The sequence below is a fragment of the Hirsutella rhossiliensis genome (assembly GCF_020360975.1).
Source record: "Hirsutella rhossiliensis strain HR02 chromosome Unknown scaffold00005, whole genome shotgun sequence".
In the NCBI taxonomy this organism is placed as follows: domain Eukaryota; kingdom Fungi; phylum Ascomycota; class Sordariomycetes; order Hypocreales; family Ophiocordycipitaceae; genus Hirsutella; species Hirsutella rhossiliensis.
Window position 1 is genome coordinate 812,122 of NW_025408671.1, and position 26,427 is coordinate 838,548.

The following is a 26,427-nucleotide window of genomic DNA, read 5'->3' on the forward strand; positions in this document are numbered from 1 at the left end:
GCGTTCTACTCTTATAAGCTAACCCTAGTAGAGCGGAATTACGCTATTTACGATAAGGAGATACTAGTAATTATTAGCTACCTTAAGTAATAGTAAGCGGAGCTCTAAAGCTATAAGAGCTTCGAGGTTCTTATAAACTATAGGAACCTTAAGTACTTTATAACTCGCTAGTACCTCTTAGAGCGGTAAGCCCGCTAAGCGGAGTATCTCTTATACTTTAACTTCTCGATTAAGTACCGCCTTAAGCGGGACTCCGCGGTCCTAGACACGCTTTCTTAGAGGGATTAGGACCGGCTAATAGGAGCGGATATCGAGGCCTAGGATCTATAGCTTATCCTATAGGAAGCACTACGGACTTATATAGGAGCCTCCTTAGTAGAGGAAGACGCGGTACTAGCGAATAAGCTTCCCCCTACGCCCTTACCTTAGTCTGGTAAGGAAGGATAGACCGGCCTAGGGGCACGTACGGCGAGAGTATTCTAAGATAAGGCCCTTTAACGCTTATAGGATAGGATAGCGGCTCTAGACTATACCTACGAGGGCGTACGCCGCGCCGTTAAGTCTAGCGCTCGACGCTTAGATCTAAAGCTAAAGCTAAAGGTATAGGTAGCCGACTACTATATCGACCTATAGGGGCATCTATGCTAGTAGGGGAGACTATAGGTACCGGGCGCACTATATACTATAGAAGCTAAGGAAAAGGAGGGACCGCTAGAGCTAGACGAATAGAACGAGCTCTAAGGGAGGCTAGTCTAACTTACCTATAACTCTAGCGTTATAGGTTACCTAGGTAGATAGGGCATAGTAGTAGGCCTTATAAGGGACTTTTACTAGCCCCTCTTATAGTACTACGTTCGTCGCTTCTTCTATAACTATAATATTTATAGCTATATAAAGATTTAAAAGGCATAGCTTAAGGGGCTACTTAAGTAGCTTCTAGTACCTAACTAGTTCTATATATATATATAGATAGACTTTATAATAGACCTCCTACTTATAAAAGGCGGTAACCGCTATATATAGGTAATTAAGGACTAACTTAGTAAGTCTATAGTATTAGAGCCGATACTATCTATAGATATAAAGTCCTACGTAGAGCGCTTCTTATAGTACTAAGCCCGCTCGTATAGCTAGCTAGCCTTTATTATAAGCGATAAGGGATCGAATTAAACTAGCTACTTTTAATAGCACCTATACTAGCTACTTTAGATTATATAGCTACTTAGTACGGTATATTACCTATAGACCAATAAAGGGCCTAAGAGGGTTAACTAAGAGGTATAAGCTTACCTATAGGCTATCGTAGCCTATAACTAAGTAGACTAAGACCGGTAGCAACCCGCGGCCTAACTTACGTTAAATAATAAACTATATACCTTTATTAAGATAGCCCCTTTCTTTATAATATATAGCTTCGAACTACCCTTACTAGTTCCCTTTATTATAGATATAGTAGCGGAGTAATATAGTAATTTATTACTAGAAGGCCGCGCCTCTATATTTATACGAAAGCTATAGGAGACTATAGATTATTACTAATCCGCGATAGCCGCCGCAGTATAAGATTAAGAGCGGCACGCTAATAAGACTAGGACCCTAGTAGATAGGTTCGCGGTAAGAGATAAGGTATAGCTAGACCTCCGTAACTATAGGTTAGTATAACTAAAGAAGAAGCTTAACTAGCTATATATAAAGTTTATAGTATAAAAGGTTATTAGCCTATAGGTTATAGAGCTCGATAGTCTCTTAATAGGGGTCTATAATAAGATTAATATAGACCTCTTTTATAGAGCTTCCTTTAACCCGCTACCTAGATAAGAAGTAGTAGACGCTTAACCGCCTATAATTAAGGTAAAGGGAGAGGACGAGTTTAAGGTTAAAGAGATATAGGCTATACGCTAGAAAAAGGTCGGTAAGGGGAAACGCTAAGAGGTCCTCGTTAAGTAGTATAGGTATCTCGACCCTACGTAGGAACCTATATATAAGTTTATAGGAACTATAGCCCTTAATAAGTTTAAAGCCTTATTTAGAATAGTAAACGAGAATAATAGACTAGCGGACTACCGATAGTAGCCTAGGCTAGGACTATAAAGTAGGTAAAGCGGAGTAGGTAATTACGATAACGCGAGCGTAATTATATAAGTAGAGATAAAAATAGCGTTTATTTTAAGGCGAAGCCCTTAGACTACTTAGACCTACTCCTTATCCTTATCCTTATTATCCTCCTCTACTTTATTAGCGGCGGCGGCGCTCTCTAGGGCGCTTAGGCGGCCCTCTAGGCCCGCGAGCTAGTCGGCGGCAGCGGCGGCTCTAAGGGCTCTAGGGGCAAGGCTAGTAGTAGTAGGGGCGGCGGCGGGCACGGCTAAGGGGACCGCCGATAGGGCGACGGAGGCAGTGTCCTTAGTACCGGGAGAGTTAGCAGCGGAAGTAAAAGAGCTAGATAAGAGGAACTTACTTAGGGATAAGGCCCTAGCGCTCGAGGGCGCGGAGATTACGGTAGGCGGCGGCGGCGGCGGTAAGGCGCTTCTTAGTAGCCCCCCGTGCCTGCCTATACGCGCCGGCCTTCTAAGCCGACGCTATAGCGAGTAGGATAGGAGGCGCCGCCTTATAGGCGCGGCTAGCATACGCGTACTAGTAATAACTACCGCTATAGCGGCGCCTAACTTAGTCGGCGTAAGGGAGCTCTTATAACGCGCACTATATATAGGGGGCCGCGCGGGCGGCTCCGGCCTATACTTAGCGTTTATACTTTAAGAAGTTAGCGGAAAATAGCTACTACGCTCGCTAGGTAGCGGACTTATAGGGGTAGTAGTAGCGGAGGCGGGGGTAGAGGGGCCGGGCGTTATAGCCGGCGGCAGGGATAGCGTCGTTACCTAGAAGGGCGACGTAAGGGCGGCTAGCAGGTAGCAGCAGGCAGCGCGGTCGCGGGGGCGCGGGCAGGAGCAGCGGTAGCGGCGGAGCCGTCGTCGGCCGTGCCTAGCACGGCGTCGATAAATAACTCTATACGCTCTAAGAAGGAGGAAGTAGGGGAGGGGGAGGTAGATATATCTATCGCGGAAGTTAGTATTATAGATTATAGCCTCCCGCTTTATAGGGCGGAGAACTTATTAGTTAAAGTTATTATTATTAGGGCTATTATTACTACTATAGCTATTACTACGAGCATACGTTAATAAGGCGGCCTATATAGCTAGGAATAAACTAACGCCTTAGGTAGAGCGGAACTTACCTATTACTACTACTACTACGGTTAAAGAAGGAGGAGAAGGAAAGGAAGGAGGAAGGGGGGGATGCCGCCTTATATACCCCTAGGTAGAGGAGGCTGCCTAAGGCTAAGGGGATAGGTAACCTAAGGCTTACGTAGGTCCGGGCCGGCCGCCGGCTACCTAGGGGCGTATATAATAGGTTGCGCCCTTATTTAAACGGCTAGCCGGCTAATAAGTATAGAGCCTAGTTCCGGCTGCCTAGGCTAATAGGCGCGGGGATAATAAGGCTAGTAAGGCTAGCACGATTAACGGAAAAGGGTAGGGTAGAGCTAGTAGCACGGGCCCTATAATACGGAAGCCGTTAATAAGGCAACGCCGCGCCGCGCTTAAAGGAGGGCATTATATAAGAGTCTTTAACTATTATAGGTTATAGGCTTAAGCTACGGCCTAAGCCGTATAGTTATATATAGAGGGCCGGATCCTATATATATATATATAGGCTAGCTATATATAGGAGAGCTCTATATAGCTTATTAATATTATCCTATAAATAGCACCTACGCGCATGCCTCTACCTACTCCGTAATAGCCTCGACTATTTATCCTATACTTATCTTACTAACTAGCACCCCTCTTACGTATATAGGATCCTTTACGAAAGTCTATATATCTTACTTATAGCTCTCTAGTATATCTATAGACGTGCCGCTACTCTTTATATTATACTAGCGCTGCCTTTTTATTAAGCCCGCCTACTATTACCCGCTACTTATAATAGTAGGCTAGACAGCCTATTATATAGAGGATAAGTAAGTAAGTATAAAGATTAAGGACTAAAAGACTCTTTATTTTCCTATCTAGAGTATATAATATACTATATCTTTATAGGCGATGTAAATAAGTAACTAGAAGCTAATAGAAGGTTTTATAACTATTAAGGTAGTAACTACTATACGAGTTAGGGTTTTAGACTATTAGAGGCTAATATACTCTATATAATATAGCCTCGGCCGGTCCTTATATATAGGTCGTTAAGACGGCTTCTTCTTACCTATACTTTATATAGTATACTTTTCCTTTATATTATCTAGGTCTTATCGGTTAAAGCCTTAGTATACCCCTTAACGCTCGCCTACTAAATTTTAAATCTATATCTTATACGTATTATAAATAGGTCTAACTCCTTCTCCTTAAATATAGCTTCGCGCGTTCTATTTATCTTAAAACCCTCTATATCTTACTAGACCGCCTTTTAAAGTTTCCTCTTCTCTTCTTATCGTATTTTCCTCTATACGTATCTTATAGACCTCTTTTATATAAGCTCTTTATTTTAACCTACCGCTAACGCTATATTACGTCTTTATTTAGGATCCTATAACTTCTCTTATACGCTACGGCTACTAGCCCTTCCCTACTACGCTAAACTCTTAAGACGGTATATAGGTAGGGAGCACTCCTACCCCTCCTCCTCGCCGCTTCTAGCTTCGCTCCGGCAACGTTATTCTTCTACTACACGGCCTCGCTATATCTTTATCTCCGTCGGCGGATAGCTTTGCCCCGTACCTCCGTAAGCCCCTTAGCATTAGCAAAGGTACGGGCGGCAATATATCTATAATATTCTTCGCCTAGCCCGACTGCCCCGCGAGGTTCGCCTATTAGGACGAGCACCGTATTAGGGGCCTTAACGCCGAGGCTATCGCCCGCGTCCTCCTACTAGTGCCCTCGTAGCTACTAGAGTTAGAGTACGCACCTATCTAGGCCGAGGGCGACGACCTAGGGCCCTCTCTCTTTTTTAGCCTAAACCTCTCTATCTACGGCTAGCTAGTTATCGATACGGACTAGTCCGAGCAGTAGTTCTTTATAAGCGGCCGCGTTTACCCCTACGCTCTCTCCTAGGAGGTAGACCGCCGCGATAGCCTCGAGGCCGGCCTAGACGATACTATTCTCTATACCGTGCCCGCCCTTATCGTCCGCGACTAAGGTTACTAGCCGTGCCCCCCCCTCCCTTTTTTATTTTAATGCGCCTCCTTACCTACCGCCCCGCTAACTTTATCCCCTAGCGTCCTACCGCGCTTCTTAGCCTCTAGTAGCTAGTTCCCGTCTACGCCTCCCGTTGTCTCCTTCTATAGCGTAGTAGCTAGGCCTAGCCTCGACCTCCTACGTCTAGACTTCCTACCCGGTCTCGGGCCCGACTAGCTCCGCTACTACGGCTTCGTCTAGCTTACGACCTATATCGCCCCTAGCCTACCGGATAGGATTCCCTTTAAGGGCTAATACCCCTTTAAGGTCTTTATTATCTTTCCTATCTACGTTAACCCTTAGGCTATACTATATAAGAAAATCGCTAAAAAGCCTAACTCTTCCTTCCTACCTAGCGTCCCCTTTACCTATACCGGAAAGGTCGTCGGCCCTTCTCGACCACCGCGTTATGCTCTATCCCCCGGGCTTAGAGCGCGATTACGTTTTTATCGTCGTCCTAGATAGCTAGACCTTTATCGATAGACCCTCGGCCGCCGCCGCCGCCTTAGCCTCCCCCCTTTAGGCGTTAGACCTAATCCGCCTCCTCTACCTTCGATTCCGTCCGTGCCGCTATATACTCTGTTGCCGCGCCGGCCTCGACCGTGCCGCCCCCCCTTTCCTCGGCCCCGGCCCCGCTAGCCCTCGACCCCGTCACGCCTCCGCCTAAGCGATCGCCCCCGGCCCTTGCCGATACGCCTATAAAGAGGGCGCGCTTCTTGCAGTAGCAGTATTCGCCGCTTTCCTAATCTTCGAACACCGTCGGCTCCGCCGCCCCCTCCTCCTCTCCTCTACCGGCCGTTTTTCTATCTCAACCGGACGGCGCCCTACCCGTTCCCGCTCCGACGGCCAGCCCGGATTCCCCTCTTAATTCTATCGTCGCGAGCACCTCCGACCCGCCCGCACGCCCTCTTCGCTATCGTATATAGAAATAAGCTACCTACTATAGACCTATCGCTCTCTTACGCCTCCTACCTTTACTAAAACGAACTATTCTCCCTCCTAGGGTGCTGCTCCTAACGTAAATTATCGCTATAGAATTACTATTACTCTATACGTTATAGCGTTTATCTCTTTTAAGGATAGCTTTAGCTTCCGAACCCGTTTCTTACGAAAGTGCCTGCCTCTAGACGTTCTCCGTGACCTCGTTTATGTCCTATGCGTTGCGCTTCGCCCCTTCTCTTTTCCTTGCTAGCTTGCCGCCGCACCTCTCGGCTATATTTAGCGGCGACGGGGGGCCTATAGTTACGCCCCGGTAAAAGGCGTCTTTATTGCGGAAGCCGACTCCGCTTCTCGCCTATCGGTTATTGCTCTATATAGAGGATACGGTTGTCTACTATAAAATCTTATATACCGTTCCTTAGTTATATAAGCTATAGGGACGACGGTCGTTAAAGTCGGCGGGTTCTATAAAGGCTATTGCGGCGTTTAAGGCTAGCTATAAGCCCGCCTCTACGGCGTTGCTTGCTTCCTCTCGCTAGCTCCCTAGCTTGCCTTAGGCTTATATCCCTTCTTATATACCTTCTAGTCCTCCTTTTAGTGTTGCCTGCTATAGTACGCCACCGTTAGGCATCGGCTGCACCTCCTCGCCCCCGCTATCTCTCTATAAACCCGGCAGACCTTCCCCTCTATGCTCTACGTATCTTGCCCTTATATTTACGTCGCGCCCTTATTTCCGCCCGCCTACCCCGCCTCTGCTATCGTGTCCTATATTTCCTGCCTTATCTTTATTTCGCATCCTTCTTTGCCGCAGAACGACGACACGACCACGAGCACAAACGGCCTCTCTACGTATAGGTACGATATCGGGCTCTATAGAATATCCTTTACGAGTCCGCCGTAGCTCTCGTAGCGCACCCCTACTACTTTCCGACACGCTGCCTCGTGCTCCCGTAGGATCGGCCTTATCTACTATAGGAATAGTGCACTAGCTGCGTGGTTCGGCCTCGCCTGGCCTACCTACGTTACGAGCGTCTTCGGGATGCTATGCTTATACTTAAGCTCCGTGGCCCCGAATTTACACTAAAACTCCACGGAAACGTTATAAGTAGCCATGCTGTAGTTGTTTTCCTAACTGCTTGATCGGTAGCTATGGTAGACGCTTCTGCTCTTGTTCTCCTATTTGTGCCTTGGTGCTCCTCTTATGCTCCCTTCCTCTCGCTTACCCCGCAACCGTTATCACCGCTTTACTTGCCTTCTTGCTTTTTCTGCCTCTTCCCCGCTGCGGGATGGTGCCCGAATGGCCGCTTTCTTTACCTACCTTTTTTATATGTTTTAGTTCCTAGCGCTACCGCCTGCTTGCGTTCTTTCTCTCGCCCTGTCTTTGTCTTGTTTATCTCTCTAATCTTTAGCCTTCGTTCCTTAAGGCTCTTTGCGTATCCTATAAGGGGTTGCCTTACCCGTGAATAAAGTCGAATAGTTGTAGTTTGAGGTCTGCGACGTATGTGAAGGTACGAGCTGCAATAAGCTGTCTCCTCCCCTTTTTCTTCCGCAGGGATGGCTCAGTTGCCTAGTCATATCAGAGGATCACGGCAGACACGGCTCGATTTAATTATAGCTGATTGGCTATATATAGATTACCGCAATAATACGAGGCAATATAACTTTTCCTACTCCGTATAGTTACGAAGGGTCGCTTACTAGACGGGGCTGCCATGTTGACTCTTACCTTTCTAAATTATTACCCTGCGAGAGATATAGCCATCTCCGGCCGTCGTTAGCGTCAGCGATTTCTCGCTCGGATCAGCGTCTTATCTCACAGGGAATAAAAGTAGAGGGTAAGAGTCAAAAATATACATTGTCGTCTATCTAAAAATAAATATAAGAAGTTCTATCTTCTTAGTCCTAAGGGAATGTGACTGCCTTGCGGTGGCGAATTTACCACTTACTACCCACGGTGCTTTTGTAATATTATCTAGAAAGTTCGATAATATCGCTTATTAACCGCGCATTTCATTATACGTATCCTGAATGCAATACCTTCCGCTTAAGCGCCTTCTCTATATCTAACAAGCTTTATTATATTAAGATTATATTGCACTTCTTGCGTCTCTTTGCACGTCGACACTTAGTCGGAGAATAGGTAGTTAGGCATGCATAGATCACTATTTATCGTCTCGCGGACTGCAATAAGAAAAGGGGAAGTAAGGATGGTATTAAGTCCTCTAAAGCGAACCCACTGAATGACTACCGTATGGTCCGTACCCCTTATGACAGTGGTACTTCTGCCGGTGTCGATCTTGCATCTGCATGTGGACCTAAGAACTTCGAGGGCGGCATCTCGAGGGCGGCATTATTTTCCCTCGCTGTTCAAACACTCATCTTTCGATATTGTTTGAACCTCGTTAACCGGTGTTGTGGTTGGTAAGGGATTTATTTTGCCGATGCGAATTAAGAGGCGGTATATGTCTAGATCGCTAAGCTGCGCCGCTACCTGCAATAGTTCTTGCTAGTCGAACACGAAACGATCATTCTCGTCGACACTACCTTCTAAAAGCAATATCCTTGCCGATTCGTATCGATCCCGTGAGTTTAAGGAGCTCTTAATGATCCGTAATAAGGCCGTTTGGTTCCGCTTGTTTGTCTGGTATACACCGTCCTTAAAACGAGGTACCAAATATTGAAATATCGCGGGATTGCAACGTCTGGATGCGAGGTATAGCACATTCTCGCCTTGTAAGTCGCGATATCGAAGGTGGGCCTCGATGCCTTATTGTCCCAATAAATACTCTATAAGTCCCTGCACATAGAAATGGGCACCCCCCTGTTTTGGGCACCCCAAAAAAATCACGACCATTTTCAACACCATTAATTCAATCCCTTCTCACTGCCCACCACCGTGCACTACGATACAATCGTCACCTATTTCTGAAACCTCAGCTTCGGTTTCATCAGATTCTTCATTCTCAGCTGCGTTCACCTCCTCCTGCGCCCGTCGTATTGCCTCAATATTGGCGAACCTCGAATTCGGGCTCGTGACCACCCTCTTCCTTTTTTTTCGGCTTGACGGCCGCCAATTGTGTTTCCAGTGCCTGAATCTGCAATTGAGCTTTTGCTAAAAGGCCATCCTTCTCGTCAAACCCTTTTGTGATCTTCCTGAACAGCAATCTCTTCGTGGGCACGTCGTCGTCTAGCTGGTTGAATTGAACTACCTGAACCTTCAGATCTTGCGAGCGCCTCGGGGTCGACCACGCAATCTGGGATGTGTCTGATTGCCAGTCACTGGTGGGTAAGTGGCTATTGAATGCATTGGCCACATTTTTCGCGTTCTTTTTGCGTCTGTTGCTGTTCTCCAGCAGAAGAGGGCTCAAAGTGGCTTCGCCATCGACACCGGCCACAAACCCGTCGCTTTCCAGCCACCCTTGATGTTTGACACAGTGAGCGCTTGCTCGCGTGCTTTCTGGTAGCAGGAAAGAAAGTTTTGCTTGCCGACTGGGCTTGAATCGGTCAGGAGGCTGAGAAATCCGACCTGTTTGCGGTAGTAGTGCTTAAGAGCGGAAGACAGACAAATCGAGCGGTTGCAACACATGAGAGGTATGGGAGGTAAGAAAGAAGGTGAATCTGATGCTGGTAGCATAGATACATGAAGTCAACCGTCTCGTGACTTCCGTGGCCGTCAATACTAGCAGTCTTCGCTCCGAAGGGTCGGGTGGCTGGGTTCTTGGAATGAACACCTTTCGAGCCACTCCACCGCAGTTTGGTCCGAAGTCCAGCCGTTCTTTGTCGCAGTGAATTGCCAGTCACTAAAAGTACTGAGATCTTCTGGGAACCACTGTTGCTGGACCGATTTGCCCTTGAAAATGACGAGTGGAGGAGGAAGGTGCCGGCAGCGGACACGCACTCGATGAACGACGTCCAGACCCGAGAACCAGGCGTCTTCTTTTGTACAGATCGTTTTCAGCACTGCCAACGACCAGGCCATTCTCCCCAAGTCCTTCCATGATGCCTGCTTCATCCATGTTGTACCTGTTCTCCGGCTTAATAGCCAGAATCTCGGAAGGAAGAAATTGTTGAACCAAGGCCGAATTACCTCGGTAGAAGCGCCGTTGACACGCTCAGAGTCTCTGTGATGGCACTTCTGGGTCGAACTGCAGGATTTCGTCTTAAAAATGCTTGCATCCAGTGTTTTCCGAGCGGTGTGTGGTCTCCTTTGACGGCGAGCATGCGCTGCGCGAACTGCCTGATCTGCGAGTGAGTGGGAGGAAGGCCCAAGGCGTCCTGAATGAGAATCCATTCGGTAAGTTGCTTTTCCTGTGTCTGAAAGCCTCTGAAGAGCAGAAAATGCATCCTTTCTGCATTCGTGACCATGCATGCGATTGTAAAGAGTTGCCCTCAGGACGCCCCAATCGCGAGCAGCCTTCTTGGCGGATCCGCCATTGGCGATTGCCTCAAGGGCGCTGTGAATGTCAGACTCTGTATATTTCATCAGTAGTGGCTTGAAGACACATGCGTCAATTTTTTAGCAGATTGGATGCGTTTCCGCGGTGAAATTTGCTGTTGAAGTTGACGCAGCCGTTTAGGTTGGGCACCCATCTTGGGTGCCCAAAACAGGGGGGTGCCCATTTCTATGTGCAGGGACTTAACATCGACGTGGTTCCCTAAGACGGCGTCTCTAATTAGTCGATGTTTAGGCCCGTCTAGCAGCTCGGCCCTTAGCTCTACCATGTGCTGAGCTTTGTCTATTAACCGTTGAATGATCGGCATATAACCCGTGCTAGCAGCGATACGCAAAAGCTTATTGCCCTATCGCTCCGTAACCATTATATATAACATATTATCGACGAGGTCAAAGACATCGTCCCAGCCTTGGCGATGTCTATTAGAAAGACTACTAGACTATTGTTTTACGGCGAGTCGAAAAAAGCCGAGGTTTCGAACTTAATGGCCAATCTTGCTTCGCAGGAGCGGCTTGAGTCTCGTCAAGTCACCCCACTAGAGAACTTGATCCGCAGCCCCCATCGCCGTGTTAGGGAGGAATTTTTCTTCATTAAAATCTGAGCTCTTAAGCATACCGTGTAGCATCGATTCCGAGCCGTAGAGTAAAGTGATGCTAAGGGGATCGTAGAGGCTGCTATTAAACACGAATCTGGGCTTGATCGTGTAGTTTGGACGACAGTTCTGAGTGGTCTAATTCTACAGCCGCGTTGAGCCCGCTTGACATAGGTTTTCTATATCTCCCCGGCCCGGAAGGAGAGGTTCAGCTGATATAGCGCTAAAATGTTCAATCTAATGGCATGAGGCGTAGACAAAGAAATCACCGAAGCCGCGATTGATTGGATCGTAGCGAACTATATTTTCTTCCCATACTTCCTAGGTATAGTAGGGGTTATAATCTCTCGGTTCGTCGTCGTCGAATAAGCTGCAATCCTGAGGCAGTTCTTTAATTGCCATATGCTCGTCGGAAAATAACTCGATGCGATTAATATCATCTAAGAGAAGATATCTAATGCACACATCCAAGATGCCCGCTTCTAGGCTCATAGTACGTTGCTTAAGAGTTATATCCTTTGTTGTTGCTTGCTTTAAAACTGTCGAGCTATCCTGATAAATTCGAATTGGTGCCTATTCTCTGATAATGAAGTCCTTTACTGACTGGTGCATAAGCCTAACTTGACGCCTACCTATATCGTCGAAATTAACGTAAGAAACAAATGGCTAGATTAGACTCATGATTCTTTGATGATCTACTAGCTTGGCAAGAGCATCCACGTTGAGGTTCCTCTCTGGATTCATATCTAGAGCGACGGCCTAGGTAAGTTCTGATATACTTAAGGGCCTTCGGGAGATGGCAAGAATCTCTAGAGCTGTAGTGGCAAGTTTTAAGTTCTCGGGGTCGTTTAAGGTATATCGTGAAAAAATGTTGACGTAGAGCTCCGAGAGCTTGTTAGGTTACGGTAAATCCTCTAGAAGAGCTTGGATCGAACTAGGTGCCTTGTATCGGCGGACTCCGATGAGATTAACCGTCATTCTCGTCTATATGGCGCTCCCTTGTGCCAAATGCGATAGCGTCTTCGTAATAGTTCTCTTGACGTCCTCCGATAAATAGAATAATTGCATTTAGATAGTCTTTTCTACGATAAGTCTATCCCGCTCGGCGTCCGGATGTAGAACAATTTTAGCTATCCTATTTAATTGCTCTAGGATCTCCTCTTTAGGACGCGAGGACAGTAAAACTTTAACCCTCGGCGTATCTTGCGATAGATTTGTTAACGACTTAAGAAGACTGTTTCTGTATACTCTATCGCACTTATCTAGACTATCGATGACGATGAAAAGTTGGCGATTAAGTGTTTTGAGAGTTTGTTTGAACCAGCCTTTTAGCGTTTTAAAACTCGTCGCCGGCTCGATCCCGGAAGCAGTGGCCTACTTATACCACTCGAAAAATGGCCTCTTTAAACCAGGGAACTGTTGAAGGAGTGAGAGAGTTAAAGCAGAAAGTATGTTAATAGCTTGGCTAGTTTAGTCGTTTTGACAATAGTGGTAGCATATCTTGGGCTGGGGCAATTAATGCTCGTTTCGTCGGCGTAATTCGTCTATAAGAAAAGACATGGCAACGGTTTTGCCGCACCCTATATTGCCGAGAATTACTAGCTGCTTATACTGGCTGCCCTAATACTAATTCTCGAATCTGGTGTCTATTAGCAGAAAGTAGCAGGCCTTATCGGCTCGAATATCCTGCAACGAAGCGTGGTATTGGCTCTGCCGGTTCGTCTTCTCACTACCTAACCACCTTATAACTAAGGATTTCTTAGTATATATCTGACTTAGTTTAGCGTGTAATAGTATACTTTTATAGTCGTAGAGCATAGCTTTGATATCCTTAACGATCTCCTAAGTGGCGTTCTGCATAAGTCTCCGAAGATTGTCTGTATGTCTTAGGAAGTCTTGAATAATGTTTGGTAGACGGTCGTTCTCTACAATCAGCTTTATAACCAGCTTCACCCCCTTTCTGGATAGTATCTTAAATGCGGCGTTGTAGAATTTAAGGAGTTTCTGGTATACTAACACGAGGGCCTGCAAAGTATTAGAAATGCTTTCTATAGATACACGGGATATTACCTTATATATATCTACTTTATTTAATCTCTGACTAAGTATATCGCAATTATTAATGTAAGAGAGTTGATCTAGTATTTCCCCGATTTTCTTCGTGAATTCGATATTAGCGGTTGAAATGCTAATGGCAATCTATATGGTAGGTGAAGTTAGTGCCTCGAATGTAACGACTCTCGTAGAAACGAGAGGCATAATTTTTTTTTCGTAAAGTGAGTGTACTTACCGCTGTTACGCTTTTTACTACACTAAAAGCCATTCCAATAGGAGGTTGAATGCTCGCTAACGGAATTGCTATGTCTAATGCCAGCCTAAAACACTCTAGAGGAACCTGGATAGAATGCAGATATCTCACACCCCTTAAGAAGGCAGAATCCTATATTGTGTCTTCGTTAAGTTTTTCGAGTTGTTTAAATAGCTCTAAGGCATTGTCGCCCTTGAGAATCGCAGCGTTAATATCTTTTCCTAGGTTGTCTACTGCTTCGCGGTATGCTGTGCTCTAAAGGTCTGATATAATTTCTATTTCGATGCTAACACCAGCGATTGCGTTATTGACGTTATTGACTGAGGAATCCCCTTCGAAGCCGCTTAAGTAGGTCAGCGACAGGACATTGCCTTGATCGGCTTGGCTTTGAGCTGCGTCATCCTTAGGGACGAATGATTCCTGAGTGGCTCTCGAAGTCGGTTCTGTCTGGATATGTCCCCGAGGATGTCTAAATAAACGCCGTAATCGGTCGAGTCTCCTATAAATCTTATGCTAAAACTTTTTATTTCGGTTTGCCTAAGTCGATATCGTGTTGCTAGAGTGCTTCCGTTTCCGAGGTGCGATGATTCCGTCGCCTTATTCAAGTGTAGAACCTCGAATGAATTAAATACTACATGCCTTAAGCCTAGAGGGAAGTGTCTGGATTTTGGAGGATTGTCGAAGCCAGTGCAGCTGGATAGGTGATGCTACTGCGCTATTTAACTACTCTTTAAAATCCCCTAATTTAGTGGAAGCCTGGAAGCCTCGGTTTAAGACTAATAGATATGGTCGGATAACCGCCGGGAAGAGCACCTGCCTGTAGGAGAAATGAACGACGAGATCGTGCCGGCTTTTGATTGGTGGAGCAGGTGCCGGGCTGTAAGCGGTCCGCCAGTCAAAATAAGGAAGCCCTCCGTCCCTTTAAGAGGGGCGGGAGGGGAGGAGCAAAGAAAAGGCGATAATAGATTAGGCCTACTTTTTGAACCCCACCATATTGCTGATATGCCTTTTGTCTTAAGTACCTCGCATCCCTTTGAGTGTGCGAACGCCGCACCTAGGTTACGAGATCTAGAGCTACGTAGCGACTTGTTAGATACGCCGTTAAAAGATGGGATGTAACTAGTGCAATATAGCTGCCGTCACGAGTAGTGAGCCACTACCCCTACATAAATCCAACCGTCCTTAATTCCTATCGTCGTAGAATATACTAAAAATAGATAATTAATTAAATAGTTATATAAATAGAGTCCTTAATTCCCGTGCATAATCGGATATTATGCCTAGGCAATTTATACCTACTACGGAGCCGTTATATGCCGGTTTTCTCGGTCGCGCTAGACTATACCCCTGACCCCTCGCCGTTACCCGCCTTCTCCTCTGCAAGCCGAGGACCTTTCTCTATAACTAAAACACCCCTATAAGCTACGCATAAGCGGCCTAATATCCCTCTTTCTTCCTCTGCCTTTAGATTTCGCTTCGGAGTCGCTCGTTTTCATCCGATAGAAGGGCTGCGCCGTGCATCGCTATTTAGCCGAACTCGGCTAAGTGACGCACTGCCTGATCGGCTAGGCTGGCCTGTTTATGCGCTGCCCTCGTACGATGTTGCAGAATCGCCTTGACTTAAACCTCAAGTTCCATGATACTATGAGGCGTTTTGGGCAACAGTTGACTTACTAAGCCTTAGGGATCGAGGGTTGTTGGTTGAAGTAGAGGACTCGATGTCCTTATATTCTGTCTGGAAAGGACCTTCTATAGATCGTACGGGATATCTCCGACGGCCTTAAAATGCATTCTTAATTTCTTATCTATAATCGTTATCTAATAGGCTTCGTGATAGAGATCTGAGAATGCCTGTTTTATCGATGTAAACAGTCCCTAGTTCCACCTTCTAGACAAGCCGTCCATGCGAGTGCTTGAGTGCTGAAATGCACTTAAAGTCGAGAGCTTCTAAACGATGCGTTAAATGTAGTAGATAGCAAAGCCTAGATAAGGGTGATTTAGCTGTTAAGGAAGGTCTTCGCCTTGCAGAGGAGAAGGCGGGTGACGGCGAGGGGTCAAGGGTATAGTCTAGCGCGACCGAGAAAACCGGCATACAACGGCTCCGTAGTAGGTGTAAATTGCCTAGGCATAATATCCGATTATACATAGGAATTAAGGACTCTATTTATATAACTATTTAATTAATTATCTATTTTTAGTATATTCTGCGACGATGGAATTAAGGACGGTTGGATTTATGCAGGGGTAGTGGCTTACTAGGTGGTAAAGTACGTTAATTGTTACGTTATTTTGCTAGGCAAAAGTAGAGTGCATACTCTAGCAGGTGATGCTAGAAGTGACTGTTATATTTAACTGTTTTTGACACGTGACAATAAATCACTAGTAAAGTAAAGGATCCCTGATAGCGTTGCGTTCTTATTGGCTAAGAGCCCTGTCTGCGACCTAGGTGCGGCGTTCGCATGCTTAAAGAGATCTAAAGAAGCCCTATATTCGGTGTTATTATTTTATCGTAGGATAGTATGGTTCTAAGCAAGTCTAGCTAATCTAACGTAAGAGACTATCCGCAGCACTGTAACTCTTGGTAGTATAAGCGGGGATAGGCTTTGGCCGTGATTAAAGCTACACCGCCTACCACTTTAGCTTACCCGAGCCCCCTCTCAGGATCCATAAAGTTTCGCCAATCAAGGTGTCGTAATTGGGTGGCACCGTACCCCTCTTGCCCCACCTTACGGTGGCGAGGAAAAACCACGTCACCCGTTTTGCCTCCGCCCAGCTCACATCGACGCTTTCTCTCCTATTCGGAACTTGGGAAAACGAGACAAGCGATAGGCCCGTCTTTGTTACGGTTTTACTTCGTTGTCTGCATCTCCAATCATCAAGAACTCTTCTCATTTATAGAGAATCAATTCTTCGGTTGGTGGTCACACTTCGCATGAGAGATAGTATCGCATAAGAACAGAACCTTACACCTACTTTAGGCCAACTTTATTACCTGCATCTATGATTCACGACCAGTTTATAGTCGAACTATATGCGCAGTTGGCCTAGTTTTCGAGGAAGCGGATGCTAAAGAAGTTAGCTCGCACGTTTCATTTCTCTCGTCGCCCGATCGTTTATACTTCCTAGTAGTCAAGCTCGACAAACCCGTCGAACCCTCTTCTACGTCACGTCCTCGCCCGAATCGCTGGATGCTTGCATGAGCCGCTAAACTTCCCTTCGCTTAAGAGGACCCCGTGCTCCCGGTCCCGTCTGTCATGGATACTTCTGAGAAAGAGACGACCTATACGTCATATACATTGCCTATTAAAGGTTTTTTTAGCCTACCTTGCACGGCCCGCCAAGCCATCTACCGAAGAGTGCTCGTTGTGGCGCACCCGCTATATATTTTCCGGGAGACAGGTTCTCGCCGTGTTGAAGTATTTGCGCCAGATAGGCCGGCTCGTTGGCTTGCTCTGCTATACACTAATAGGCGAATGCGCGATGAGGCTCGTGCAGTGCTATACGGTTCGAACAAATTTAACTTTATAGACACAACACAGCACTAGGCCGACCTCTTACAATCTTTCTTCAACTGCATTAGATCTATAAATGCAGGCCATCTCTCTTATATCTACATTAACTTCCTAGTGGCCGAGCATAGGGAGCGTCAACCAGGGAGACTTATGCTTAGAGAGGATAACTTGCGTAGTCTGGGACTTCTCTAGACGATCTGTATTAACCTGAAAACGCTAGAAACCCTCGTGCCAAGTCAGACCCTAACGTATTTCGTTAAGGAGAGCCAGGACTCGCCTAACTCAATATTCGTTCGGGAGACTTTCTCGTAGATCGACGCGCAACTGAAAGTTATTCCTTTACTAAGAAACATCATCGTCTAATTCTACGGCGAACTTCCAAATCTGGAGATAACGAAGTCGATACAACAGCTCGGATAGGTAATACTGCCTGTTTAGTAGAGGATAATGGAAAAGGCGGACACTGTGAGGCGCATACACAACTAAACAGAGAGTGAAGAACGGGGGTTAATTATTTAATTTATTAATCTCTAAAGAGTTCCTCTAGTGGGCTATGGGTATCCCTGCGTCCTTATATACCTCTGGCCGCGCGTCGTGATCCCTACTTCGGTTTTAGATCGTATAACCTATAGCTTTAAGCGCGTGATAGGTTGCCCTACCTCCCGAGGAGTTCGTCCCGAACTCCTAGGACCTTAGACCCGTAGATTGATCGTAGTCCGTTAGGAACGCCTTGTCTACGAAGTTACGACGAGATACCTAGGAGTTCTCTTCTTCTCTATAACCCTTCTATTTTATAAGGTATCGTCGATGACTTTTTAGCCTACGATAATCGAGAATTTATTCTACGTCGTATATAGTCTCCGCTATAAATAGGTAGTCCTTAGGCTTAACTGGCTATTTATCTCGACTCCGGTAAGGCTCTAAGCTACTAATAGGCAAGATATAGTGGATTTTGACTGCTAACGGTAGGCGGAGACGATAGGCTAGTTTATGCCCCCTAATAGCCTATTTAATCTAGTAAGGACCGACGTACTTCTCGGTTAACTTCTTAGTCGGGCGCTATAGCGGAAGGTTTTTAGTAGAGATAAGGACCTAGTTACCCTCTTTAAAGGACATCGACTCTCGATCCTTATTATAGTATCGCGCCTATCGCTCTTAGGCCTTTATAATAAGGAGCGCCGTGCGTGCGTAAAGTTCTCTAAGACCCCGGACTCGGTCTATCGCCTAGGTGCTAAAGCTTTTAAGTTATCCCTTAATATACCCCTTAGACCGTGGCTAATAGCCTATTAAAACCTCGGCTAGAGCTCCTTTTACCGTGTTATAGTATAAGGTATTATATATAAACTCCGCTAATAGTAACTTATCTATCTAATCTAACTGCTCTTTATTATAGAAAGTCCGTAAGTACTATTCGATCGTTTAGTTAACCCGCTTAGTTTAACTATTAGTTTAAGGATAAAAAGACGTGCTAAGGCGTCGCTTATAATAAAGTAAATAGTAAAACGTGGCCTAGAAGTGCCCTATAAATAGGCTCCCTCGATCGCTAATAATACTATTAGGCATTCTATAATGCTTAAAGATTTCCCTTAGGAATACATCTGCCAAGCTATTACTAGATATACGCGACGATACCGGAATATACCGTACGTAGCGGGTTAGGCGGTCGACCACGACTAGGATACCGGAGTAAATCTTCTTCTTATATCGGACCGGCGGGAGGTCCGTGATAAAGTCTATCGAAATCTCTTGCCACGGACGGCTTGGCGCTAGTAGTGGCGCTAGCAGCCCGTACGGCTTATAATACCTCGGCTTTGCGAGCTAATATTCGCGGTAGGTAGAGATATAACAACGTACGTCTCGACGTAATCTAGGCTAGTAGTACTATACCTAGATCCGCTTATAAGTCTTAGTTCCGCCTTAATAGCCGGCAACCTTATCGTCGTGAAATAATACTAGGATCTCGTTTCTTAAACCTAGAGGCACGAAGATCTTCTTATAGTAACATAATAGCCCCTTATTATTAGTGCTCTAGACTTCTAACGATAGCCTACCGGCGGTAACGCTACTAGGGATAGTAATAAGTGTGAGAGCGCTACTAGGAGGTACGGGCTAACAAAGCACTTAGGTACGTAGTACTAATATGTCGGTAGGGTATCGGCAGGGAATCGTGCCTACCCCGCTCGCATGTTATAGACCACTCGCTACTCCGACTAAAGAGGAGAAATCCCTCTTCTCGCAAGCTTTAGTCTTACGACGAGGAGAACACAATATACACAGCGCAGTACCTCCAGCTATCTCTACTACCTAACTAATCGTACCGTGATACGTGTTCCCTTATAATAAGCTGCTTCTATTAGGCAACAAAGGCGTCCCCTTGCTATGCCGCTAGCAGGGCCTCTTATAGTGACTCTTATAACGTTAATGCCGTTATAGCGGTGCCCTCCTCCTAAGACGTCGTCCTCGACGTCCTTAAGACTCGTGCAATACGCCTAAGACGGTCGAGCTTAGCTCTTCTATTAGCGATAGGGATAGCTAGGGGCGACCTAGTCTAATTACGTAATTCGATAGCCTATCTAGAGTGCATACGGTCCCTACCCGTAGACTTATAGGGAAACAGCCGATTAATCTTTTCGAGGGCGACGGGGATAGCCGGTCGCGAACTAGACTACTCGCTAAATCCGATAGCCTATCTTAAATATACACGGTCCCCTTCCGCGGGTTTACAGGGAAACAGCCGGTCAATATATATATAGGCGATAAGGACAGCCGGTCGCGAACTAGACTAATCGCTAATACTAGTAGCCTATCTTAAACACGCACGGTCCCCTTCCGTAGGTTTATAGGGAAATAGCTAGGCAAACTTTTTAAGGAATAACGGAACGCACGGATCTCGTAGCCTAGCTATTCTTATTACCTTCTTATAGTCCGGCTATCTTAATAATCTATCTATAGGATTCTTTAAGCCCGGTTAGTAGACGATTTTAAAGTTAAAGCTATATAACTAGTCTAGTATATTTATCTATCGATTAGTTAGCTTAGCTTTAGATATAAAGTACTTATAGTTTAGGTGGTCCGTTAAAACGGTAATCTTCTGCTCCGTATACGTAAGGTAGTGGCGCTAATAGCGGAAAGCTTTTATAATAGCTAGCAGTTCGTAGTCCGGGATTGCGTATCTTATCTCTACGTCTTAAAGCTTCCGCGAAAGGAACGCTATAGGGTGCTATCGATCGGCGTATAGTTAAGAGATTATTGCTCCGATAGCGAACTAGGACGCATCTATTTCGATTTATATTATCTTAGAAGGATCGAAGTATCTAAGAATAGGCCTATATATAAAGGCCGTCTTAAGATCCTTAAAAGCCCTTATTGCTTTTAGATCTAGCTTAAAAGGCTTCGATGCCCCCTTACGGAGACGATCTATAAGCGGAGACACGATCTTACTATAGTTCTTAATAAAGCGGCGGTAGAACCTAGTAAACCCTAAGAAAACCTATATATCTTTTATAGAACGGGGTGCTAGCTATTCTATAATAGTATAGACCCGTTCCTCTTCTATATAGGTTCCTTCCTTATTAACTATAAACCCTAGGAAGGAGACTTTCTTTACTAAGAATTCGTATTTACTTAGATTAGCGTAAAGTCCGGCTTTTCGTAACCTTTATAGGACGTCCTTAATATAGCTTTTATACTATTCCAGGTCTTTACTAAAGATAAGGATATCGTCTAGATAGATAATATAGATAATATTAACTAGGCCTTCTAGTATATTATTAATATATTGCTAGAATAAGGCGGGAGCGTTAACTAGCCTAAATAGTATCACCTAGTATTCGTAATAGCTATAGTAGCACCTAAATACTGTTTTCTACTCGTCCCCTTCGCGAATCTAGAGTCGGTGATATACGTCCTTTAGGTCGAGCTTAGTAAAGACTTTAGCTCTACCTAGTCGGTCTAAGATCCCCGAGATTAATAGTAAAGCCGCTCGGTTCTTCTTAGTTACCTTATTTAACCTATAGTAGTCGATATATAACTATAGTTTCCCTCCCTTTTTAGGAACGAAGAGAATCGGAGAGCCTATAGGACTAATTAATCGTCGAATCTATCCTTTCGCCTAGGCTAAAGCGATATATTCGCGTAATACCGCGAGCTTATATTCTAATAGATTATAGATAGGTCCTAGAGGGGGTATTTGCCTATCCTTAAGGTCGATTAGATAGGAACGCCCTAAAAGAGGGGGTAACCTAGCAGCCTCTTCCTCTAAGAAAACGTCTGCCTAATCTCGGTATACTAAGGGAACTTCTAATAGGGCTACGTCTTCTAAAGGAGCTACCGCTTTATTATTATTCTCGTAGGTAAGGGGTATACTAAAGTAAGATTTCGCGAGACGCTTAATCTATTTCGCGCCGCGAACGAACGATGTCCTTTGCGGGGGCGTAGCGAAAGCCTAGGTAAGGTAATCTGCCCTCTCTAGTAATAGACTAATATGTTTTAGCTAGGGTTTGCCTAGCTAAAGTCCTTCCTTATTAGCTATAGATAAGACGAAGTAGAAGACCCAAAGAATTTTCTTAGTTCCCTAGCTATCCCTTACCTTAAGTAAGACGTAGATAGTTCCTTTTATATTAATCCGGCTATAGTCTACTATTTCGGGTTGCTCTATCGTTAGTTCTACTCGCTACTAATTACGTTAAGTAAGCAGCCTTAGAGAGATTAGGTTATAGTAGCTGCCTTAATTAAGCAAAGCTAAATATATCTTAGACTACCGGCTATCCTATCGTAACTAGTAGGGTATCTAGTTCTTACCGCTCTAAGATAGGAGCCGGTATAGTTCCTAATCCTTATCCTCCGGTTCTTATTAGACCCTATATATCCTATTAGGACCCGTAGCCGGGTCGGAGTAATAGGCCGTAGTATGTCTACCGTTACCGTATCGTTTATAATTAGGCTCGGTGCACTTTAGTCGTATATAACCGGGCTTCCTATATTTAAAATAGGCGCCGGGCTTCTCCTTCCTTATTAATATATCCTCTTTACTATTCGTTTCTATCGACCTTAGATTACCGGCGCTATAGTAGGGTTAGTAACCCTTATTATAGAAATCGTCGTTATACTTATAGCCCTTTTCTACTAAGTCGGTCTACGATTTAAGGTAGTTTTAGGATTAAAAGAGATCCTTAATATCTTTATTATAGTAAAAGAGAAATATCTTAATACGTAGCTAGTCGGGAATAGTTTAAGGGAACTCGCTTTTAATCGCACGATATTACTAAAAGAAGTCCTAGAATAACTAGCCGGGCTTTTACTTAAGCTTAGTTAGGCTAGTATATATATTCTAGGTATAACCTCGGGGATTATTAATATTACTCTAAAGCTAGTCCTCTATATCTCCCTACGTTATATTTTCTTTACTTCTATTAAATTTAAGTTATAGATTATCTAGGAAATCCCTTCTTAATATCTAGCTAAGATAGCCCGCCGCTAGCCTAATTCTCCTTTACTTATCTTAGTAGTAGCGGGGGTGCTCCCGAAATACCTACTAAAGGGTTCCGATAAAGGTAGAAAGCTCGGCTGCCGAAGTGCCTTAGAACTACTAAATCTATACCTAGTTTTTGTTCTTAGGCTCGTAAATAGGAGAGCGTTCCTAAATCCTTTGCCGCGGTAGTAGGCTATACTCTAGCGACCTAGACCGTCGTCGTAAGCCACGTTTACCCGATTTTTCTAAGAGGGCGCTTAGGAGCTGCTATATTTACTCCCCTTACCGCCGCGAATAGTCGATCTGCTAATCTAGCTATTGCCGGATCTCTCTTAGTTCGGTTTGCGTTTCCTAAGCTCTATTAAAGGCCACGTTAGAGGTAGTGGGTTTAGCCTATTGCCCTATATTCTTACCCCGCTAGAGCCTACTATACGACTCTTTTCTTTTCTTCGCAGCTCTAGCCGCTGCGAGCTAATCTAGCCGTTTTTATATTATAATTTTTCTTCTACTCGTCGTCGGCGACGGTCTTAGTTTAGCCTCGCCGCTATCTAATAGAGATTCCGTTATATCTAATTCCTCTATAGGGGGAACCTACGCCGAAGATAGGAATACTATCTATAATATAGATTCCGCTACCTAAGATTAGTGTATATAGCGCTCTACTACTCTAGCCAGTTCTAGAGGAAGCTATGTTAAGTCTATAATTTAAGCCAGTCCCGTTCAACGGTCTCTATGCCCTAAAGGGGAGAGAGATTAAACTATAAGGCGCATATATAACTAAACAGAGAGTAAAGAACGGGGGTTAATTATTTAATTTATTGATCTCTAAAGAGTTCCTCTAGTGGGCTATAGGTATCCCTGCGTCCTTATATACCTCTGGCCGCGCGTCGTGATCCCCACTTCGGTTTCAGATCGTACAACCCATAGCTTTAAGCGCGTGACAAAGACGAACCCTGAGAATCGCGAAATATCAGCATCTACCGAAGAAGACACGCTGCCTGAAGGATTAGACGCAGTTGAAGCAGCGCCGGTAACGAACCAAGAAACAAGGCCGGAAATGAATACAAGTGTGCCAGTTACTCAAGCAGCACAAGTCATAGGTAGACAACACGGAGTCCGAGGAAGGATCGAAATAACAAGATGATAGGTTCTCTGGCTAGACGCATCTTCTAACTCACGACGACAGACGTTCAAAAAATTCTGACGACTAGTAACCTAGTGGGACGTCCATGGCTAACAGATCCATACAACTCAACTTTGCCCTTTATCACCTTTTAGATCACCCAAGAACTAGCACGCCTCCTCGGCATGCAACTTCCTCATAAAGACTTCTGAACATCGGTCTCCGGTGCGGACTTCTGACCACCATGCTCTAAGATGTATCGCACGTTCAGAGATCCTATCGAATAATAATGCCATCCACAACTCCATAGAACGATGACAAAGACGTTAGAGTCGTCTATGTTAACGTCATGGACAAATTTGCCAGTTCCTGTTCTTTCGTATATTTTCAGTCGGCCACCTCTTCTAGATATGTCCACTACGAGGGCAATTGTATTTTTCGGGGGTGTTATCATGCTTAGTGGTTCTATCGTCGGCGAAATAGTCGGACTTATGGAGCATTTATCGCATTGTATCTATAGACTGTTAGACTCGGTGTTAAAACAATAGGAGCAAACTTTCCTCTTCCTTGCAACGATCGAGAATTTCTTTATCTATTGCGGACTTTAGACACTTAATCGTCATCGTATGTTAATCGGATATAGCCGGATTTTCCTCCGTTCTAGATAAGGTAGGACCCCAGACTTTCGAGAGTGCGCCACCCCTAGCCAGGCGTTTGGCCGAACAAGCGAGACGCGTGTAGTTCGACTATTGGGCCTCGCATTCGACGTGTGACCGAGCTCTTGGCGCAAAGACATGCCACTAGCCGGCTGACTCTAGTAAGCCGCGAGGAAGGAAGACTTTGAATAATTGAGAGATGAGATGTGGCACTAGCAGCCGGTACGCCTCTAAATCAGGAGGTGTTAAGTTTTAGCGCTGCAGAAATATAATAAATAGGGTTGCCGACGTGACTTCGGAGATGTATGTGATCCACGAAGCGGTTGTTCTAATTGTTCGAAGACTGAAGACCTTGGTGGTTAGGCATGAACACAGGAGTGGGTAGGGAAAGGATGCGAGAAAAATGGAATTGCCTAACTTTTCCCACTCCGATTTAAGCTGCGGGATTCGGGAGGATTCGGTAATGATTTCCCCTCCTTACCTTTACGTCACGTGCACTCGGTGTCTTAGCAGATGCAGCCACATCGACATAAAAACGCGCCACGAAGCGGGTTCACGTCATGCCCGGGAAGGACAAGCCCAGCCGCCATAATAAATTAGTGGCCACTGATAGTAGAGCGCCTAGAGGTAAGCTTGCTGCGTTCTTGTTTTCATTCGCTGGCTCAGCGATTCCGACTTTCCCCGACCCTCTCTATAGGCTACGCTATAGCTCGTTATCGAAGGGAGGGGCTCCGCCGCAGTGACCGTCGGCTTCTATTTCGGATCTTCGACCTCGGTCGTGTAGTTCGTCACTCTTAGACTATGGGCCGAGAGCACAGTGGAGGCATATAGGAGAGTCATGGATGAAAGTGATGATGCGTGCCCTCTATCTAGCTGTGGGATTGGTGCCGTAATTATAGGTAGAGGAACCTCGGGATACCGACACTAACGAATTATCTCACCTATCCCTTAGCCCACAGAGGTTGTCTTAAGTTTATATACATGTGGGCACCGACAACGCCCTTTGGCGCCTTCTGGTGCCCTCTATGGGCTATGGTCTTCTGCTGCGTCGCTATGAAGAAAATATCCCTGGTTGTGCCGCAAGCATAACTCAGTGCAAGCGCCCTTGGTCGCCGACTACCCCTTGCCATTCGGCCTGGCCCTCCACGTAATCCCACCCGCTATCGAGGAAGGCAAGAATATCCTCGATCTCCGCCGCTATAAGGCGCACACACATAACTAAACAGAGAGTGAAGAACGGGGGCCAATAATTTAATTCGTTGATCTCTAACGAGCTCCTTTAAGGGTTATGCTACCCTACTTTAGGGTTGCAAATAAATAAATCGTTTCTAAATATATTCAAATTAAATCGACATTTATCTAAATCAAATCAAATTAAATCCGTTATAAAAATATTTAGATTAAATTAAATTTAAGTGGCCGATTTATTTAGATATTTAGCTATTTAAATAGAAATTATATAGTAGGTAGCAACCTAGTAAATATGTCGGCTCGCGTGTCACCTACTTTGCTTTTTCTGCGGCGCGTTTTCCGCGCAATGTTTTTTTTTCTACGCGCGTTATAGGCGCTTATTCATAGTCAATATAATTCTATAGATCCGCCGCATTGCTTTCTTTTACCTTTACCCTACGGATATCTACGACGAACCTTAGCGCGCTCCGACTATACCTATATATTAAAATGCTAAAGAGGATTCCACGTATCTAACCTATATCTATAGCATTAGTATAGGCGTCTTAGATAAAACCTCCGACCTTAACTCGTCCGATACCGGAAGAGAGGCATCGAACGACCTATAGTTCTCGGTCGACTATACCGGTTATAAAGGCATCGATTAGAATCGCCTCTCTGGCTTTTCTATTAGCAAGCGTCGGAAGAGGCCGCGCATAGGATAGGTATAGGAGCACGGGTTCGATATTAAATAGGATAGCTCTGGCCGCCGATTCTGGCTATATAGGGCGTGCCACCGAAAGAAGAGCAACTCTACGCATATATACGATTCTACGTCAATAAGCCAAGCAAACGGTTATATAGAAAATATTCACCGCATTAACAGAGACGGCCCGATCTTATTATAAAGGAAGAGACAGCGCACTTTATTCGACATAGTCGACCTTAACTGTTACTAGCCGAAAGACTAGGCCTTAA

At 45.2% G+C, this 26,427-nt stretch overlaps 1 protein-coding gene across 1 annotated transcript; it reads right to left on the bottom strand.

Annotated features, from left to right (window-relative positions):
- Nucleotides 1–9,166: 9,166 nt before the first annotated feature.
- HRG_05283 (tc5 transposase DNA-binding domain-containing protein) lies at nt 9,167–10,508 on the bottom strand (the record flags this gene model as incomplete). The annotated part of the gene is made up of 3 exons (XM_044863754.1): nt 9,167–9,690; nt 10,063–10,187; nt 10,252–10,508. The coding sequence occupies 3 exons, from the start codon at nt 10,506–10,508 to the stop codon at nt 9,167–9,169; spliced, it is 906 nt and encodes a 301-aa protein (XP_044720286.1).
- Nucleotides 10,509–26,427: the final 15,919 nt, after the last annotated feature.